This window comes from Terrapene carolina, unplaced genomic scaffold (assembly GCF_002925995.2).
Source record: "Terrapene carolina triunguis isolate 2854851 unplaced genomic scaffold, T_m_triunguis-2.0 Scaffold130, whole genome shotgun sequence".
Lineage (NCBI taxonomy): Eukaryota > Metazoa > Chordata > Testudines > Emydidae > Terrapene > Terrapene triunguis.
The window spans coordinates 21607013-21628884 of NW_020664481.1; the positions used below are offsets into that span (position 1 = coordinate 21607013).

General features: G+C 49.2%; 1 protein-coding gene across 2 annotated transcripts in view; it reads right to left on the bottom strand.

The window, feature by feature from the left end:
* CPNE2 (copine 2) overlaps window positions 1-21872 on the bottom strand; it is a 183781-nt gene that overhangs the window by 46384 nt on the left and 115525 nt on the right. For both annotated transcript variants that reach the window (XM_024213992.3, XM_024213991.3), the window contains exons 8-12: window positions 21225-21323; window positions 12764-12850; window positions 11797-11856; window positions 6329-6462; window positions 4577-4631 (exon numbers count right to left, since the gene is read on the bottom strand). In XM_024213992.3, coding sequence (XP_024069760.1) covers window positions 4577-4631; window positions 6329-6462; window positions 11797-11856; window positions 12764-12850; window positions 21225-21323 — 435 coding nt within the window. The remainder of the gene's footprint in view (window positions 1-4576; window positions 4632-6328; window positions 6463-11796; window positions 11857-12763; window positions 12851-21224; window positions 21324-21872) is intronic.

The following is a 21872-nucleotide window of genomic DNA, read 5'->3' on the forward strand; positions in this document are numbered from 1 at the left end:
GTGGCAATCCCATGACCCCCCTACAACAGGTTTGCAACCCCCCCCCCATCCCGTTTTGGGTTGGGACCCCCATGGTTACAACACCTTGAAATTTCAGATTTAAACATCTGAAATTGTGAAATTTACCTATTTTCAAATCCTATGGCCATGAAATTGACCATAATGGACCGTGAATCTGGTAGGGCCCTACCTATCACCCTTAGAGGTGGGCAGCCCTGGGGCACTTTGTCCCACCAGTGTGGGGGGAAATGGTGCAATCCACTGGTCAAGGTGTTATGTATCCCGCTGTGCCCAGTGCCCCGAGGGTGGGAGTAGAGTGACCAGATGTCCCGATTTTATAGGGACAGTCCCGATTTTTGGGTCTTTTTCTTATATAGGCTCCTATTACCCCCCACTCCCTGTCCTGATTTTTCACACTTGCTGTCTGGTCACTCTAGGTGGGAGCCTGGTACAGCCCTCAGCTACAGAGCCTGGCTCCTTATCTCAAGCGGTTGCAGTTTATGCCTTGAGGTCCCCAGTTCAATCCCCGGTATGTCTGCCAGGATGGCGGCTGTTCCACTTCCAACACCCTCCCTGCAATCCGGGGACAGAAGACTTGGATCTTCAGAGCCGGCGCTGTGGTCCCTTCAGCCCATACGCCCTTTGCTTAGGAAAAACCCTCCCCTCCCCCAAAGTGAGTATTCCAAAGATACCAAAGGCTGCATGAACAAAGCCCACCCAGTGTAAAACCCCGATGGACTAGGGCAGAACAACGCGGGCAGGAAGCGTGCGCAGCGAGCCTGGGCGCAGGAGAAAGAGCAGCTAACAGAGTGGCTGCGTGTCATTCCAGGAGCCAGTTAGTAATGAAAACGCTGGGGCTACTTCAGAACAGGTTTTAAAGCACAGCGCAGAGTAGCAGCAAAACGTCATTTTGAAAATTAAAGCTATTTTTCAGCCAAAGTGACAATATAAGATAACCTAAGGACATGCACACCACTGGCCACAGCCATCACAGGAACTCATGGGTGGAACCTTTGCCTTCCAATCCTCCCACCCTCCGGTCTCTATTACCAGCCCCTCTGACACCAGGTCTAATTGAGGATGATAATAGCACCTAGAGGCCCCACCTAAGACTGGGACCTTATTGCACTAGGTACTGTACAAATACATCATAAGAGACCTTCATTGCCCTGAAGAGTTTCCAATCTAAACAGACAAGTGTAGGAGGGGAAATAGAGGTACAGGCAGGGTGAAGTGACTTGCTCAAGGTCACACTGCACACCAGTGGCAGAGCCAGGAACAGAACCCCTTCTTTTCCCGAGTCCCAGTCCGGTGCGCTTACCACGAAGCCATGACAACTCTGCCTCAGTGGGCCTACAAACCATGACTCCTAGTGACTTCTATGGCACCCTGTGGAGGAATTACTGCTGGCAGGAATGGGCCACTGGACTATACATTTTTCAGGGCAGGGCTTTCTTTTTTATTCATCTGTAAAGCGCCATCAAATCAATACTGAGGCTAGAAATCCAGACGCTCTCCAGCTGGTAGTTTTCAAACAGAGAGAGAGGAAAAAAATCACTCAGCGGTATCAGCTCAGGTAAAGGCCTGTCTTTAAAGCTAAGGTGAGTTGCAATTAGGGGTGCCAGACTGGGGGGGTTAGGGGGCCATGACCCCATCACTTTTAAAAGTGGGAGGGCTTTTTACCGGCTGTAAGGGCGAGTGATGGGGGGAGGGGTGGAGAGTAGCGAGCAGGGGGGCAAGGTCTTGGGAGGAAGAGGTGGCGCAGGAGCGGGGCCTTGGGGTAAGAGGCAGGGTGAGGGCTTGGGGGGTGGGGCCACGGTTCGGGCTCCCGTGGCCTCTCCATTTTTAGGGAGTTTCCGCTGCTCCTGATATTGCAATACAAGGCGAGCAGGAGAAAACAAACATCTAAAACCACCTCCCTTTATAAGGCCTGTGGGACGTAGCCCAGGGCATTTCATGCGTGTCAATGGAAAGGAGACGGGTAGAGCTGACTGCAATGATTTTGCCTGGATGATTTTCAGTAAATGCCCTTTCTGAAAAGCCAAACTTTTCCACAGGACAATTGTGATTTTCCACACGGAGAAGCGAAATGACGGCGCTGATCTCAGTCTCTGCCATGAATCTGACAAAAGCTTTGTGAGCTCCCAGACTCTCGGCTGCTGGAGCCGGGCAGAGAGGGAGGAGAGAGAAAGGCCGAGTGCCCTGAGTCAGCCTCTCTGGCCTCCGGGCTAACAACACTTTTCCCGCGGGAAGGGATGTCCGGCCAGCCCCAGAGACTGGATGGGAGGTTAATTTATGTCCCAGATTGGTGCATTTTAAAGACTGTTTGAAAACCATAAAAACCAGGTTACATAGGCCTTGCTCAACATTTAGCATCCTCGCCTTTGGTTATGAAGTGCACAGCTCAACAGGGCAGAAAATCAGCGATGGGAAAAGACCTGTTAGGCCATCTAGCCCGTGCCGACAGTGTATTCTCCAAAGATTCAGCCCGCGCAGTTTGAAGTGCTCCAGTATGGAGCTGCCAGATCTTCTCTTCTACAGCTCACAAACCCCACTGTCGAGAGTTTTCCTACTACTCAGATGTTTTGCTGCCTCAGTGCAGGAGTCGATCCAAGGCCCATTGAAGTCAATGGAAAGATTACGAGGCCCCAAAGCTTGCACCGTGTCTGGAAGTGGGAGAGTCTCGCTTGCAGTACAAATTGTGCCGGGGCTGGTGGAACATCCTGCTCACTAGATATGCCACGACGGGCACTGCTAGGATGTTTTCGCCATTCAGAAGCAGAACATTTCAGAGCGAGGGGGGTTAGTTAGCAGGCAGTAGCAATCCACCCACTCCGGACACAGAGAGCACCGCTATAGACATGAGACACAAGCTGAAGTTTGTTTGACCACTGTAACGCCCCACATAAACATGCCTCTGAAGCCACGTGTGGCAACAATGCTGCCATCAGAATTCCCCATCAGAAGGCCAGCTTTGGGTCGCAGCCTGTTCATGATAATGAACTTCCAGCGTAACCACTTTTAAACAGCCTGACCTCACGTCACCTACGGACCCAATCGGTGGTGCTGAACATTCTCAACTCCTACTGATGTCACCAGAGGCACCCAGTGACTCATGGGATCGGGGCGGTAGACTACTTTCTTTATGGCAGGGTCCACATTGTCCTGTCTGAAGCACCATGCATATTTATGGGGCTGGAGAAATAACAATTTCACCGCAAAAGGGGGGAGAGATGTGTACTGAAATCTCCCGCTGTAAAGGCCTCAGAAAGGCAAACAGGGTCGCAACAGGTTACCAATAAATCGCCTCTCCCATTGGACAAGACCAGGTCCCGTGCCCTCCCTCAACCAAAAGCAGAGATGCGGTAGTCCACTTTGGTCTAGAACCCCGCCAGAACCAATCTGGGTACCAGTCAGATTTTTGTCACTGTACGGAGGCCAATATTGCATGTACACAAGAACAGGACAATGTAATGAACACAACTAACTGTGATGGGGAGACGCAGACAGGTTCAGTGTTCAGCCTGTACTGTTCAAAAACACAGGGAGATTTGCTGTGTGTTAATTTACTACAGGTCTTAACCCGACAAGATTTCACGGGCTAAATCCATTCATAGACACCGGAGGAGTTCCACCACAGATAAACATGGCCCAGTATTTAGACAGAGCCAGAAACTCAGCAGGAGGATCACATATACGCTAAAATGCCTTCTCCTATAGCATGCACTGGCTCTTCCGTGAGCCACGGGTGTGAATTCTTAGGGATCTTAATTCTGCCAGCTGGTCCAAAGTCTCTGCAGGACGTGACAGCAAACAAACAGAAATGCGTGTTTACTGTGGAAACGCTGACTGGGCTGGGTGTGTAACGATGCTCCGAGTACCGCACCATATGCGAGGGGAGATTTTTTTTTTTGGCACAGGCATTTGTAGAACCATGTCTGCTTTAACCATTTGAGTGCCTATTCCCAACAAAGATCAACACGGCTTTCAGGAGATTCGCAGACAGCCAGCACTGGAAGTGACTGGCTTTCAGCACACCTGAGAACGCAGACTGTACAAGAGACAATCCTTAAGGTGTAAAGATTTTAAACCTATGACTATCTTGCTGGGTCCATTTCCACACTCTACGTGTAAAATGTTACACAACGGACATTCCATTTCCAGCCCCTTTTATTTTCTCCTCTGTGTCTGTCTGACACACTTACCAAGTGGGCCCTGCCACTTTCCCCGAATTATTCCTGCCTCCTGCCAGGAAAGTGACTCAGTGGCTGACTATGCCAATTAGTGCCAATGCGGCTGCTTTAATGCCAGCTTGAAAGGGAGGGAGAAATTGGCTGCCAGCCTCCCTCCCCCCACTCCACAGACATATACAATCGTGTTTCCTTCTCCAAAGCCTGAAAACCAGAGCCCTTCTATCCCATCCCCCCAGCCCATCCCCTGCATAAAAAGCTCTTGCAGATGCAACAGGCAGCCATTCTGTTCTGAACCCTCAGGAAACCGCAGACAGCTTTATTCCTGCTCAAGTGGATGCACACATTTTAAACATGCAGAGCATATGGCAAGCAGAGTACTTTACCTTCCAGTCTGGCGGTAACTGGGCACCAAATCCCAGAGCAGGAAACATTTTGTCTCTTAAAAAAACCCAAAACAAAACAGGAAGTGTTACTGAATTTGCACCGCCTCCCCAAACATACAATAACACTTCTTTACTCATGAAAGGTCTTACGAGTCTGGAAGGTACTCAGCACCTGAAGCGGTCACTGAATACAGTGGGCGCTGCAAATCTGTGGCACCTTCCCACAGTCATTCCCAAGCAGACCCCAAATCGCGAGATTATCTTTTTAATATCTCATGATTCTTAGGCCAATAGATGTGGGGGCTTTATTAGCCTTTGGGTTTTTCAGCCTTCTAGGGGTCACGTTTTCAGGCTTTGCTCTGCAATCACAAGAGTCAGAAATTTCTTCTCTTTTTAAGTCGTGGCTGAGATTCTCACGTCATTGCAGGACTGCCAGAGTTTGGGGTTTAAGGAGAGCACCAGCTATTCCATTGCGAAGTTCCCTATTGTAATCAGGAGAGCTGGCAACACTGCTCCCAGAATCAGGCCCTAATAGATTATCCAGTATTAGAACGCTGACGTTCCTATGGTTGTTTGATTTATTGATTTTATGCTACACTATAGGAGCACCTAACAGGTTAGTCGAGGGACACAGGCACATGTTAGCGCAGCTGTTTATGGTAAAAGATACTAGGCTGAGGGCATCTGCTTTTCATATCAACAGCCCACACACACTGTAAGAGCTTGTCTACATGGAGCAGTGCACGCTACGGGGGTGTGATTTCTAAAGTGCACTAATGCATTGCATGTTGGCTCGTGTAGACTCTCCTGGTGCTCACTCAAGGTTCCCTAGTGCACTTTAACACTGCATCAGCAGGGACCAATTAATATGCAACACATTCGTATAATTTAGAAATCATATCCCCATAGCCAGCATTACCCCATCACATAGACAAGCCCTAAGGGTATGTGTACACTGGACGCTAAGCCCAGGCTCTGACTCAAATTTGAGCCCAAGCCCCACTTCTGTCCACATACAAATCAGTCTGACTCGGGTCAGTAAACACTCAGGAGCTGGGTGCTAGGATTCTGCTAAGGGGGTGGGTCAGAGCCTGAGTCCTGCTGAGACTCAGGTCCAAGCCCTGTCATCTTGCAGTGTGGATGCGGCTCAAGGGGCACACCTGAGTCAGGTGGCCTGCACAGTGCAGTGTGGACACGTTAGCACCGTTCTGACACCCAGGTCCAGCAACTATAAGCCCAGGTTTACAATGCTCAAACATGGGGTTGGAAACACGGAGTCCCCAAGTCCTGGTCCCACAGAGCTGGGCTAAGAGTGCAGTGCAGACCTACCCCTGAGAGAGGGAATGCTTGGTCTTTGATGGTGTGAGGGCGGATGGGATTATTTTCGACACCCCATTGATGCTTGAATTCCCCTCTCCCCAAAAGAAGAAGAAAAGAGAGATTCTATTCTGTATTTATTAGGCAATTCATGGATGAAACAACAACCTGAATTTAGGTCAGTTTTCCTCCACAGCTCTCAGAGCGTCACCTAAGTGGGTATCTAAACCCATTTTACAGATGGGGAAACCGAGGCACACAGAGGGGAAGTGACTTGCCCAAAGTCTCGCAGCAAGCAAAGTGCAGAGTCAAGTGCCCCACCCTACTAGACCATGTTGCCCATGTGCACTAGCAATGGATGGAATGTACCCTACCGAGGGACGGGAACACTCTGGGCCAAGCAGCTACGATCCAAATGGACGAGGCAGTACTTACGAGTCATAGTCCTGAATGATCTGTCCGACTGCCCAAATAGCTGACAAGTATTCGTTTGTTCCCATGGGATTGATATAGTGCAACGAGGAGGGGTCCCGCGGATTCCCATTGGATGCTGTGAAATCAATTCCGACCTGAGTACGAAGACAGAAGCACAGACCTGTAGAAATCTCCATTATAAATCCAGCTAACAGGTCTATGGACCAGACAGAAAACGTCACTGTCTCCCCACCATCCCTTTCATGATGAATCATAGAATCACAGGACTGGAAGGGACCGCAAGATGTCATCTAGTCCAGTCCCCTGCACTCCTGGCAGGGCTAAGTATTAGCTAGACCATCCCTGACAGGTGTTTGTCCAACCTGCTCTTAAAAATTCTCCAGTGATGGAGATTCCACAACCTCCCTAGGCAATTTATTCTAGTGCTTAACCACCCTGACAGGTAGGAAGTTTTTCCTAATGTCCAACCTAAACTGCCCTTGCTGCAATTTAAGCCCATTGCTTCTTGTCCTATTCTCAGAGGTTAAGAAAAACAATTTTTCTCCCCCTTCCTTGTAACAACCTTTTACGTACTTGAAAACTATCATCATGTCCTCCCTCAGTTTTCTCTTTTCCAGACTAAACAAACCCAATTTTTTCAATCTTCCCTCATAGGTCATGTTTTCTAGACCTTTAATCATTTTTGTTGCTCTTCTCTGGACTCTCTCCAATTTGTCCACATCCTTCCTGAAATGTGGCGCCCAGAACTATAGTAGTCACAATACTCCAGTTGAGGCCTAATCAGCTGGGAGTAGAGCGGAAGAATTACTTCTCGTGTCTTGCTTACAACACTCCTGCTAATACATCCCAGAACGATCGCTTGTTTTGCAACAGCGTTACAACTGTTGACTCATATTTCCTTCATTTTCACTTGGGATCAGCAAAGCAGTTTGGACAAAACGTAAACCAACCTCACCCCATGCCAACATTTTTGAAAGTTTCTAGAAGTTCAATTCTTTTACACTAGCTTTCCTACAAAGCTTAGTTGATTAAAACCAGAGTCTATTCGGTCTCGGTTTTACGCCTTCTGAGGATCGGGTCCACATTTTTCAAAAGCGGCCACCGTTTTGGGTGTAACCGTCATTTTTGGGTGTCCCATTAGAGGACTAATTCCCAGAGGTGCTGAGCACCGGTGTCACATGCTGAAGATAATTTTCATTTCAGGTCCTCAGAAGATCTGTTAAAAATCAGGCCCCGGATAAAGCAGATTAAATCAGGTGCCCAAAAATAACGCATCTCAAGTCAGTGGCCACTTTTGAAAATGTTTGGACCGAGCTTCCCCATGCGCCTCTGCGCTTCCTATTTGCAGCCAGAACCAGAAGGACTGAAATAGCAGAAGTGGTCCTCAGTGCTTCCACCTTGTCCGCTCCAAAGTGCTAAGCCCAGGAAGAAACGCCATGAGGCAAATTCAGTGGCGTTATCCCAGAGCTGAATTTTACTCTGCATGTTCGGCGAAAGAGGAGAAATCCCACTGGTGGACGAGCAAACCTCAAACCATTGGGCCAGATCCAGAGGGGACATACGTGATGGAGCAACTGGCAAATCAGTAAGAGCCTGAGTGTAACTTACACACTAACAGCCGACTCTCCTTTGTCCTGCCCCTTGTACTGTCATAGTTCTCCCTCTAGCCAGGACTGAGCAGAGCGCATCCAGCCCCATTACGAAGCAGAAGGATGCCATTTAACATGCACTCTGCATTAATAAAGAGACTACAGAGGTGAGCTGGGGCCAGTGGGGGACGGAAAGGCAGAGCATTAGCAGGAAAAGCAACCCAGGAAGGTGCAATTCCTACTAAAACCCCGCCCCCTCCCACTTCCTTGGTGACTGAACTAAAATCATGCTCACTTACCAGCATGTGCCTCATTACCTGAGACATCAGCTCTGAGTTAGGCCCAGCCAATGAGGCAAATTCACCCCTGGGTAACTCCACTGATGCCAGCTTACACCAGGGATCAGCTTGGCTCATGGAAGTTCATTTCTCCTTCTCCTTTCTTTGTAGGGGTCACTTGGCACCAGTACTTCCAGGTCCCTGATAGGACGGAAATGCTACCCAACAAGATTTCTAGGTCATGCCCAGCAGAGGTAGCTGAGGGCCTGTGGGAACTGCCTCGTGTTACTCCAGTATTTTGGTTCGGGATGCAAACAAGGAAAGGCAGGACGCATGGATAAGCACAGCAGCGTTAACCTCATCTTTCAGCTGGGGTCTGGTCAGCTCTGATTTTATCCAAAATGGTTTGCTGATCCTTAAGTCGGAAGCAAATTAACGCTCTAGACAAAGAAATGGAAATGGGGGAGGGGGAGGGGGGAAGGGCTCTGTGGTTTCCACTGGCTTCCCTCACATTTCCTGCAAAAGATGTTTCTTAGACACAGAAACTAGCCTATGCAGGTTTTCAATGCCGAGCCCTTCCCATTGCCTGTCAGGGCACTTGCAGACAGAATGATCCCAGTGTTAACATTAAGGGGTCACATTCACAGCTCTGTTGTTCCCCCTGAAACGTATATGTGTATCTGTGTCAGCTTAGCAGGCAGAGGCCCCAGCTGCGGTCAGCCCTTGTTGCGCTAGGCACTGTATAGACACCTCGCGAGACACCCAGAAGAGCTCACAATCGAAACAAAGGGCAGGAGGGGAAACAGTCTCGGTTTGGTGAAGTGATTCTCCCCTGGCCGCACACCAGGACAAGGGAAGGAAACTTGTGTCTCCTGGCTCCCAGTCCCTGTCCTCTCTCTCCTCTTGTGTATATATAGACACCATCAATGCCTGCAGCATCACAACAGTGGAAGATGAATGGGGAACCAAGTGGGTGAAAGCTGATGAGTGTCTGTCTAAAGTTGTGAATTCCCTGAAGCATAAAGCCACTGGATGGGCCTGGAAGTGCCATTTGTAGAACCCCATTTCCTGCCCTTCTCTTGCTTCCTTTCAGCATCAGCCTCTTCTTTCAGTTTTTCATGGTCTCCCGTGACACCACGTGACCTTCAGGGCGGCACCAGGCCCTTGTCGACAGGCGGCCTTTCATAATTCTGGGTGCCCTCTCTCTGCAGCGGCTCCTCAAGTCCACACCCAGCAGGTGCTGCTGGTAACCCAAGTCGGTATTGTGCCTACAGGATAATAAATGAAGAACTACCCACCCTGACTGAAACGCTAATCAAAGAAACATTCCCTTTGACGAAAACCAAACAAGAAAGCTGGCCAATTATCGGTAGATCGTTAAACTATAGGGTGGATTTCAGCTTTTCATGCTGATGTACACAGGAGTTTGGTGTTACCAGCAAACTTAGTCATTTTCCCTTTTGTTCACTCTTTTGCTCTAAGACCTTAACACAACAGTTGAGCTGTGTATAAAAAGCTCTGGCATTCATTTCTGTTTCTATGGTAACTCTTCCTCTTCCCACCCCCCCACCTCTTCCCCCTTCGCCTCCTATGTCTTTTTAGACAACAAATACAAATTGACATGCTGCATGCACACACAAATCTCTAGATACTGTACTAAAAAAAAGGGAATTTTCAGAAATTAAAGGGCTGGGGGGAAAAAACATCCATTTTATTAAGCAGTTAAACTCGAGGGCTGTCATTTCCTCTCGAGTTGCTCCCGACAAATCACATGCACTCTGGATCAAACAAGAGGGGCTAGAAATGCAAAATTCTCCCATTACGTGAAAAGCACACGTCAGCAACATGCCAAATGAGTGAATTCCACTCAATAATCAGAACAGCTCTTCAAGGCAAAATGACTATAGACCCAACTAGTGACTGCGAGCCTCAGAAGACCATCTGGAGATTCAGCTAGGTTAGAATAAAGCCCCAAAGAACTTGGAGCCATCTTTGAACTTCTCAGGTCTGCAGGAGTTGTCTCTCCCATGGCTTCCTGGCTCATCTTCAGGAACACAAGACTCCAAGAACAGGGTCATTTGTAGTATTTTCATAGAATATCAGGGTTGGAAGGGACCTCAGGAGGTCATCTACTCCAACCCCCTACTCAAAGCAGAGCCAACCCCAGACAGATTTTTGCCCCAGATCCCTAAATGGCCCCCTCAAGGATTGAGCTCACAACCCTGGGTTTTGCAGGCCAATACTCAAACCACTGAGCTATCCGCACTTTCGCTTCAAGCTGGAACCAGGAAGAGCAGAGGCAGCGGCCAACGTGAAAAATAATGGGGAGAAGTTAATGGATCTTTTTCAAACCTCAAAAAAGGTTTGGTAGTTTTGAGTGAAGGATCTGGGGGAAGTTTGATCTTCGTTCATCTTGAAAACTGCTCCATGGTTCTGGTAAAAAAAAAAAAGTCCGTCCCCATCCCCCCCCGCACACTCCATGAAGTATCATAGTGGAGAATTCCAGGAAATGGACACATAAGAAAGATCATATGTATTCTAATTTCTTACTGGGTTCCAAGCTGTTCAAACCTGAACTACAGTACATTTGCCCGGGGCATCGATGAAGGATTGTCACACGCTGGAGAGTTAACAGCCTACCAAGAAACTGAGCCAAACAAAACATAGCTCAGCTCATCCAAACATGCAGGCCCCAAACGAGATGGAGAGAGGAGGTGCGGCAGCTCTTGAAGAGGAAGCAGAAAAAAGGCTACTCCATACCAGCTGTGCTGGGAAGGGGCTGGGTTCTTGGACCATGGACAATACCTGTGAGACATTCTGACCGATAGATACACTCCTGAGAGTATCAGAGAGACACCTGAAAATGAACAGGACTCAGAGCTGTAGAAATTCTAGCCGTCAGGGAGACTTTCTGAGAGGATTCCTTGGTCGCATACCCAGAAAAACGTGAACGTGGATACAGCAACAGAAATGCTTGGGTAACTATTGACCTAAGAAGCATGTATAGTTACTATGATTGGGTGTGCGCATTCGTGATAATTATGTACAATTTGTGCCAACTGCGGTCAACAAAAACGATTTAGCTAATCCTGCCATTCTTCGTGCCATAGGTGGCACCTGAGTGAGCCTGGAGGAAGCTCTGAAAGGCTGAGAGTCCAAAATCAGCACCTGATGTGGTCTCCCCTGGGCAAACCAGTCACTATTTATGCTGGTGCAACTCACCCTTGTTAGAAATGGGAAAAAGTTGCATTGGCAAAAAAAAAAAAATCACACTGCACTAGGGTAAGTTGTGTTTCCACTAGGGGGTTTCCGTCGGTGCAGATACATCCGTGTAGCTCTGCTGGTGGCTAAAATCCGAATACAGACAAAGCTTAGGGTGAAGACAAGGCTTCTGAGCTACTATAAAGGACACGGTATCTAGGCTGCTGTAGGAAAGCAGGCCAGGCCAATGTCCATGGCTAAACCAGCGAGCTTCCATTAACCTTTAAAAACGTTTGCCCAGTGCTTATGTTAATGCACAGACCCCAGCCCAGAGCTCCCAACCAACTACATTTTTCGTTCATTACAGTTGATGGACAAAGAGCAGCAAAAAAATACTTACAGTAAACATTAACTGGCAGCCCCCAAGGATGTAGTCCAGGAAGGAGTAATCCCTGGTTATCTGAAAGAAAGAGGAAAGAGAGACTTTCAAAGCCGCATTTCATCATCACTAAAGTCCTGGAAGGCTTGAAAAAAAAAAGTTGTGTAATTGTTGAGCAGCCAACATTTTGCCCCCTAGTCTCTCAAACTCGACTCGCGGGATGAAGCAAACGTGGAGAAACGTCTCGATTTCCTGAGGCAGCCTTTCATTTCTACATCAAAAGCGAACGTAGTGCTGCCGAGAGGTGCCCCCGTGTCAGCGTGATGACTGCCATCTTGAACTGGGCACCTCCCGAGCTCAAAATGTGGCGTGAAATCATGGCTTTATCCCCCTCAACCTTAAGAATTATCGGGGGAGGATTAAGTTTTATTTATGGCCACTCGGGATACTGCGCACGTCCTTGCATCCTAAAACAAGTCACGGCCAAGCCAGGATTTGCACAACTCCCAATTCCACATCCCCCTTCTTACCAGCTTGTTACTCATCCGCTTCTGTGCGAATTCCAACAATTAAACAGACCAGAGACCTCTGCTCCGTCTCAGGTAGGTTATTACCATAGAGCAGGGGGTGGCTTGCCACCAGAGGTGAAAGCGACGGGTAGAGCCAGAACAGGAAGCACGAACATGTCCATTCATGCTGTCCTGCTCCACAGAAACCTTTGATAATCCACGCTCTGCCTAATTCTACAGAATCCTTCGTACTGCGCTGCTGCAGCATCACGACTGCGTACCAGACCCAACGTGGCGGCACCATGATTTTTTACTTCTTGCTGGGAGAGCAGAGGAGCGTCGCTTTACTAGTGATTTGCATCGGTAGGTCCATCCCAGTTTTTCCAGGAGATTTTGCTCCTGAACTCACCTACGATATGTACACCTCCTCCCCCACCCGCCCTCCGAGAGACAGGGTTTTTAAAAAGCTTTGCACTTACTTTGCAGGATTTCACAAGGATGACGCCGGAGTTCTTGTAATTCTTTTTCTTCTTTTGTTTTTTGGGGTTAATACATTCTAACTCTAGCTGTAACAAACAAGACACACAGCACACCGTGTGAAAGCCAAGTTCCGACAAGGGCTGGCCATCCCATTCAGTGTGGGATAGCTACCCGGCAGTCTGCAGCCCGTGGGCACGCCATGCTGCTGCAACAACCAAAGACATCTCACAATAATTAATGGTTAATATTAAATTAGTCTTCATTTTTCATCCTTTTTCATCTTTAAAACAATAACTAACATTTTACCCCACTGCAGCGCCTTCTGCCCAGGGATTTCAGAGCGCTTAAGAGACACGAATGAACCTTATGAGTTTTCTCTGTTTGACAGTGGGGGGATAATGGGGTATCTACTTTTTGAGTACCTACCTGGAGAACCCTTGGGAGTGATTTATAGAGGTGCTCACACCCACTAATTTCTGTCCCCAATATAGCGCTCACTTGGGTTATCTAAAGGGGATGGGAGGGTGAGAGAAAGCCATTGCTAGTGGGAAAATGGGGCATCCTTCCTTGGGACTTCAACAATCCAGCAGCGATTTTCAGCAGTAACTGGATAGGGAGAGCCTCCTTCAGAAGCAGAGAAGCCACCCCAGTTTTCCCTTCAGTAGTTCTAATGATTGGTCACCCTCACTTAAAAATGTGTGCCTTCTTTCTCCTGTGAATTTGCGTTGCTTCAGCCTCCAACCCCTGAATCTCAGGATGGTTTTTTTTTTCCTTGCTAAATAGCTGCCTACAAACAGAAATCTCTTCCCCGTGCAGGTATTTATAGACCACGGTCAAGCCATCTGTGAACCTTTTCTTGGATAGATTGAGCTTTGTAAATCTCGCATTGTGAGGCATGTTCTCCAGACCATGAAACGTTCTTGTAGGTCTTTCCTGAGCCCTTTCCCCCAATTTCCGCAGCTTTTTTGGGAAGCGTGGACACCAGACATGGACATGGCATTCCAGAAGTGGGCTCCCAGATGCCATATATAGAGATAATACCATCTCCCTACTCCTACTTGAGGTTCCCTTGCTATATATCCAAGTATTGTGTGCTAGACTGAGCGGGCTGCGCTAACATCAGTGCTGCAGGAGTTATCTCTGTTTGACAGTGGAAATAAGGGACAAGCCAGGAGAATAAAACTCCACCCCAGGCAGAATCATAGAATATCAGGGGTGGAAGGGACCTCAGGAGGTCATCTAGTCCCACCCCCTGCTCAAAGCAGGACCAATCCCCAACTAAATCATCCCAGCCAGGGCTTTGTCAAGCCTGACCTTAAAAACCTCCAAGGAAGGAGATTCCACCACCTCCCTAGGTAACCCATTCCAGTGCTTCACCACCCTCCTAGTGAAATAGTGTTTCCTAATATCCAACCTAGACCTCCCCCACTGCAACTTGAGACCATTGCTCCTTGTTCTGTCATCTGCCACCACTGAGAACAGCCGAGCTCCATCCTCTTTGGAACCCCCCTTCAGGTAGTTGAAAGCAGCTATCAAATCCCCCCTCATTCTTCTCTTCTGCAGACTAAATAATCCCAGTTCCCTCAGCCTCTCCTCATAAGTCATGTGCTCCAGCCCCCTAATCATTTTTGTTGCCCTTCGCTGGACTCTCTCCAATTTTTTCACATCCTTCTTGTAGTGTGGGGCCCAAAACTGGACACATTACTCCAGATGAGGCCTCACCAATGCTGAATAGAGGGGAATGATCGCGTCCCTCGATCTGCTGGCAATGCCCCTACTTATACAGCCCAAAATGCCGTCAGCCTTCTTGGCAACAAGGGCACACTGCTGACTCATATCCAGTTTCTCGTCCACTGTAACCCCTAGGTCCTTTTCTGCAGAACTGCTGCCTAGCCATTCGGTCCCTAGTCTGTAGCAGTGCATGGGATTTTTCTGTCCTAAGTGCAGGATTCTGAACTTGTCCTTGTTGAACCTCATCAGATTTCTTTTGGCCCAATCCTCTAATTTGTCTAGGTCCCTCTGTATCCTATCCCTACCCTCCAGCGTACCTACCACTCCTCCCAGTTTAGTGTCATCTGCAAACTTGCTGAGGGTGCAATCCACGCCATCCTCCAGATCGTTAATGAAGATATTGAACAAAACTGGCCCCAGGACTGACCCTAGGACTGACCCTTGGGGCACTCCACTTGATACCGGCTGCCAACTAGACATGGAACCATTGATCACTACCCATTGAGTCCGATGATCTAGCCAGCTTTCTATCCACCTTATAGTCCATTCATCCAGCCCATACTTCTTTAACTTGCTGGCAAGAATACTGTGGGAGATCGTATCAAAAGCTTTGCTAAAGTCAAGGAATAACATGTTCACTGCTTTCCCCTCATCCACAGAGCCAGTTATCTCGTCATAGAAGGCAATCAGGTTGGTCAGGCATGACTTGCCCTTGGTGAATCCATGCTGACTGTTCCTGATCACTTTCCTCTCCTCTAAGTGCTTCAGAATTGATTCCTTGAGGACCTGCTCCATGATTTTTCCAGGGACTAAGGTGAGGTTGACTGGCCTGTAGTTCCCCGGATCCTCCTTCTTCCCTTTTTTAAAGATGGGCACTACATTAGCCTTTTTCCAGTCATCTGGGACCTCCCCCGATCGCCATGAGCTTTCAAAGATAATGGCGAATGGCTCTGCAATCGCATCCACCAACTCCTTTAGCACCCTCGGATGCAGTGCATCCGGCCCCATGGACTTGTCCTTGTCCAGCTTTTCTAAACAGTCCCGAACCACTTCTTTCTCCACAGGGGGCTGGTCACCTCAGAGTCAGAGTCCTTCCCCAGGTAGGGCTGTACAGGCCCATCATGAGAATTTTTAGTGGCCGGGGTCATGTCCAGTCTGAGTATCAGCATGTAGCAGGCTCAGTGGCATCACCAACAGTTCACATGCGATGGCAGAGCCAAGGAGGGCCATAATGCCACCCACCCAGGGATTCCCAGAATGGCTTCCCACCCTCCAGACAGGCACGTGGGGCGACGGTTCAGTGGCCTGCAGGCACACGCAGCTCCTGGGTGCCGTGCAGCACGCTATCTCGGTTAACCACCATTGCTCATCTGCAGCTCCCTTCCTCCAGCGGCCCAGGCGACCCAGCTCACGAACCAACCCCCGGCTAGAGTGAGCACAGAACCTGGTCACCGAATCAGACCCAGGGTCGGCCACGGCCACTTGGCTCGAACCAAGACGGCCTGCGTTCGGGCATGGAGTGGGGGGAATCCTGCCGCCAAGCCTAACCCGAGCCTCGGTCCCAGCAGAGATGGTGCCTCAATCCCCTTCCCAGAGATCCCGTTAAAGTGCCCAGTGGGTCTAACAGGTAAGAACTTAGCTCTAATAACCGACACGCGTTTCCTTCCTCAGCATTGGGTCGCTGGCTCCTCATCTCAGCTCTCTTTGGAGACGGGATAATTCCCTTTCAGTGAGAGCTTGTTTCTTGGTAGGGCCAATCATGTCCTTCTCTTCCCCAGATTACATCAATTTAGCTCCCTCAGCTTCAAGGTCTTGTCCTCCGGCCTTGCCTCATTTTTACTGTCCTTTAGTTTCTCCTACTTCCTTCCCCGGACACTGGGACCAGAACTGCAGGCAGCGTTATACTGAAGAGCAGCAGGTTTATGTTTAGCAACACTGCCGGCCAGTTTTTATTAGTGCTTTTTATTTCCTGTCCCTAGCTGCAGGGTTCTGTATGTAAACAGCACACCGATGTGCTTTATATGTTGAACGGCCTCATGCTGCAGGCAACCAGCTTCCCGGTGCTTGCTTGGGGGGTCCATTGTCAGGTTGGAATTTGCCTCTTCCCCTAACCAGTGACATACCCCCTGAAATATACCTGGTGCTTTACTGCAGGTAAAGCAGGCGACATGGAATGCAAATAACTGAGCCCAGGCCTGAGGAGCTACACCCAATAAGGTGGGATGCCAGCGCGTCCGCATTACGTACAAGTAACTATGGTCCCAGCACTGATTTCTGTGCTAGGCCACTGTGCCTTTATTTGAAGTCTCAACCCAGTCCTTTGTCTGTCCCCTGCCATTGCTGGGTTGGCCTTTGCAGTAGTATCCAACTGGCATCGTTTGTCCATTTCAAAATAGAACGAGCATATGCATGGATCATCCCCATTGTACCGATGGGGAACTGGGAGCCCAGAGCAGGTAAGTGACTTACCACTGGCAGGAGAACCAAAATCTCCTAAAACCCCCAGTCTCTATCCACTATGTGACACACCCAAGGACCCATTAGGGGGTCTATCTTACCTCTGACTGAAATCTAGTTATACCAGATCCATTGTAGTCACTGAATCACCGAAATCACTAACTCATTATCTGCTGAGCAAGGCCATTCTTTATTTGACACGATAATATTTGTGTGTGGGGGGGGTAGATACCTCTCCCCTTAATGGTCTCCCCGGAACCAGATTTTCAGAGAAGGCTCAGCTCCCCTTTGGGCACCTAAATCGGTAGCCAGATTTTGAAAAAAGCTCAGCAACGTTGGGTTCTGAAAAGGTGGCTCTGACCACAACACTGAGATCTTTTGAAAGAGACGTTGACCAGCTGTGGGTACTGAGCCCTTGGAAATCTAGCCCATAGCGACTCCCTTGTATGCTTAAGATCTTAGCTCTATAAACACATTTCCAACACAGGGCAAAGCTGAACGGAGAACGTATAAACCCAGCCCCTTGGCTCAGCTTTAGCAAACGCAGGCATGTTAAGGGGAGTCAAGCTCTAGTGGGAAACTGAGTCTGGATAATGTTGCCAAATAGGTGCCATTGGAGGGATGTTGTATATTCACCCGAAAGGAGCAAAGAGACACTGCTGACAGCTTCAGCTCCTGGGATCTGCAATAAAGAGGCTGCCTGGGTTATTCACAGCAAGTAATTGTATTAGGAGCACTGGGTACTAGACAGAGCAGAAAGCGGGAAACAGCCGAGAGTCCAAGCTGCAGGAAGGCGGAGGTTGATTAGTCACTGGGTAAACCAATGTGTGCACTTGTTCTATTTATAAGCTGTTACAGAGACGTGCCCCAGCCACCCCCTTTCTCCATAAACCTCCCCTCTTCCCAGGCATATGTACAATAAAGGTGTGACAAACGCAGGAGATCTGGGAATGTCAGTATCTACCTGTTACACTGTCTTCTTGAACAGTTATTGTGTAGCGCCTAGAGGCTCTCGCCAAGATCAGGGTGTTATTCTCCGAGGCGGTGTACATGCATGTAAGTAAAAGACAGTCCCTAACCTATATGCCTAGCAATCTACGGGATAGGAGTGTTATTATTCCCATTGTACAGATGGGGTTTGGAGGCACAGAGAAATTAAATGACTTGCCCAAGCTCACACAGGGAATCTGTAGCAGAGCCAGGAATCCAACCCAGATCTCTTGAGGCCCAACTTTAACCACAAGAACATCCTTCTTCTCTGCAGTATCGTGTCATCTCCACAAGCGGCACCACAGAGCCAACTAACAGGAGCACGTCAAACTGCGTAGGGTACAGGGGCTATCTGTAGATGTAGGCATGGGCAGGAGTGAGAGGCCAACCTTCAGGGAGAAGGACTAAGCAAAGGGAAAGAGACAGAGGAAAGGAGGAGTGTGACTAGGTCAGAGAGAATCCACATTATCGACAGGCACCATTCCAGACAGCCAGTAAATCAGACCTCGACTCATCTGCAAGTGGGATTAAAATTCAGCTGCCCGAAGCACTGTGGCTCTCACAGCTTTTATAAATAAGAGAATATTTGGCCAAGAATGTCAGGAATCTTGTGTTGTCATGTAGGTCAAGTTCCAGCACATTCCCTGGGAAGAAATCCTAGGGCAGGAAATGAGTAACTCAATAGTTTCCAGTTATTTTAATGAGAAAGAACCTTAAAAGCTGCCTTGGTTTGGAGAGAGAATGTGGCCGGAGGATGGGGTAGAGGCCTGGACATTTAGCTGCAGGAGACATCTTAGCATCCGGGGGGTGGTTAGAACACGCCGATCCCGTATGCACTGCAGTGAGCAGACCTCGGGTGTGTCTACACAGTAGCGGGGAGCTGTAATTCCCAGCTTAGGTAGACGTACACAGACTAACTCTGCTCAAGGTAGCGCCTAAAAATAGGAGTGTGGCCGCAGCGGCAAAGGTGGCCGGCTTGGGCTAGCTGCCCGAATAGGCACTCAGCGGGAGCGGCTGGAGTTGTAAGCAGGAGGTTAGCCTGTGCCTCGCTGCTGATTTTAGTGCAATCGCTCGAGCAGAGCTAGGATGTGTGTGTGTCTGCCCAAGCCGGGGCACTTTAACACCACCCCTCCATTCCAGCCACAGGGGCAGTCTGCCGGGGGCTTTGTCTGGAGCTAGGAGAGTGCCCTCCTGTAATGGCTGCCTCTAAAATTGTCCTTAGATGCCCGATCCCAGACAAAGGACAGTAGGGGTGCCTGTCTGAGAGAAGCTTTTAAGCACCAGGTGGAAATACTCTTCTCATTATCCTGGAGCACTGCAGTGATGGAATGGGGCGGCTTCACTAAAACACGCAATTATATATGCAGCAAAGTGCCTTCTGGGATTCGATGCAGATGCAAGTGAATGGTCCAAGCATCGATTCTTTCCAGCCCTCTCAGAATATTCCCTACTGCTGTGAAGAGGGACAAAAATATGACATTTATGGGCACAGGCCCATTGAGAACTCGACAGCAGCAGCATGCAGGTCAATGGGAGGTCTGGGCTCGCGCTATTCTGTATGTTCAGGCCTAGCTGTCAAAGGAGATGAACACTCACTGGGTGTCAGCATGTACGTGAATTACAGTCTCCGCTCTGATTCCGTCTCCCAGGGGCAGTGCAAGTGGCATTTTAAGTTATATTAAAGCAAGGACAGGAAAAAAAGCCCCAAGAGAATCAAAACGAGGAAACGCCGGCAGAGCAATCCAACCGGAACGCGCAGGACGCACAGGAATCTCACCGCACCAACACCCGCCCAATTCATGTGAGATCACGGCCCGAGAGCTGCGCTTCTCTGTTGGGCAGCCAACTCTGAAGCCTTCACTGGGTCTGCACAAGTCAACACACCTCTGTGCCTCAGTTTCCCCATTTGTAAGACAGGGATCGTGACGCTCACCCACATCACAGAGGAGTTTGTAGGGGAGCTAATTAAGGCCTGCACAGCACTTGGAAGGTGGATGGCACTCAGGGAGGTGTTTAGTAGTAGGGTTACTGAAGGGAAAGTGGGTTTTGTAGCTAATGCAGTGGGTTGGGAATCAGGGGAAATCAGTTTGATTCCAAGCTCTGACAGACTTCCTGGGTGGGGTCACTGTCCTTCTCCGTTCCTCATATGGGATAATTCTTATCTTCTCCCACCCTGTCTGGCTGGTCTATTTAGACGGTGAGTTCTTTGGGGCGGGCAGTGCCTCTCACTGTGTGTATATCGACACTGGTACCCGAGGTGCAATTGCCAGCTCAGGTAGATATACCCCCGCTAGCTCTGAACAATAGCAGCGTCGCCGCGGTGGTGTGAGCGGCTAGCCGGCTGACTACACACCTAGGATCTTGATTAGGGTCACACTCGAGGTGGCTCCCACTGCCACGGCTACCCTGCTATTTTTAGTGCGTTAGCTCAATCAGAGCTAGCGCGGGTATGTCTCCTGGAGCTGGAAGTGTGGACGTACCCAATGTGCATGGACATGGCCCAGCACAATGAGGCCTAATCTTGGTGTGATTACAATACAAATAAATAACAACAACCCAGAACCTGCTGAAGGAAATGGGGGTCTATTATATGCCTTTATTACCTTGAACCTACTGGATTTTATGCAGCCCAATTTTTTCCCCAGGACAGTTCCATATCTAAAACAAGACCCCCAAATCTCAGTCGGGCTGGAGAAACATTGCAGTGTCATGCTGTGACACGGCTGCTGTGTGACATGGAGTAGCATCATCACATCACCAGGGCTGTCCAGGTGGACACAAAGCCCAACCCCATGTGGCAGCAACCCCAGTTAGCCAAATCATAGAATATCAGGGTTGGAAGGGACCTCAGGAGGTCATCTAGTCCAGTCCCCTGCTCAAAGCAGGACCAATCCCCAGACAGATTTTTGCCCCAGATCCCAAAATGACCCCCTCAAGGATTGAGCTCACAACCCTGGGTTTAGCAGGCCAATGCTCAAACCACTGAGCTATCCCTCCCCGCAAAGAGCACTTCCACCAGCAACAGGTTCAGAAACGAGGACAGGAGAATGTTAGACAAAGAGGAGCCAACAGTGTCCAAGCTTTTCAGAAATGACTAGTGATTCTGGGTGCCCAGACACCTTAAAAGGGCCTGATTTTCAGAGTAGGGGGGTGCTTGAACATTGTTTTAAAGCATGAAGTCACTCATGGTAAGAGCCACTTTTGAAACCCTTAGCCAAGGGGACCCTGGGTTCCTCCTCCCCAAACCATTGTTCTAAAACCCGACGGTGTTTCCGCACTTACCGGCAAGGTATCTTGGGCTTCACACATCTTGGCTACAGTGGTCTCGAACTCCCCAATGAAGTCGTGTCCCCCGTCACTGTCGTAATCGTAACACATGACCTGGGGAAGAGGAGGGGAAGCGGTCGTTCTCATGCACAGCAGAGGTGCGGGTCTTGCTTGTGGTTAGATGAATCACGTTTACATGTTGCTCAACCCTTCAGATTTATCCTTTCTCTTGCTTTCCCCACTGCCCCGACACTGCCTCCCAAAGGCCCTGGCTCATAACAGCCTTTCTGCCAGCCAATGAGGGCAGAGCATGACTTTGGATCCTGTCAGCAACAACTCTGCCTTGACCATGAAGGCAGGGATCTCCAGAGAATGACTTTAGATGTTCCCTCCTCTGGGGCCAGGATCAGTACTTAATTTGTGCCAGGGCTGAACCCCGGCACCTCCAGACTTGGCGGTTCGTAGCCCCGGCACCCCTCTGGACTCGCTGGGTCAGCTATGAAAGTAAAAAAATTGCTTGAGCCCCGGCACGTCTGCCATTACAAATTAAGCACCGGGCTGGGCCTATTACTAGAAATTTCCTACCAGCGGTAGGAACAAAATGAGCACTAGTGTAGGCCAGCCTACAGCACTTCAACCATCAGCATGTGGTCTAACCTAATC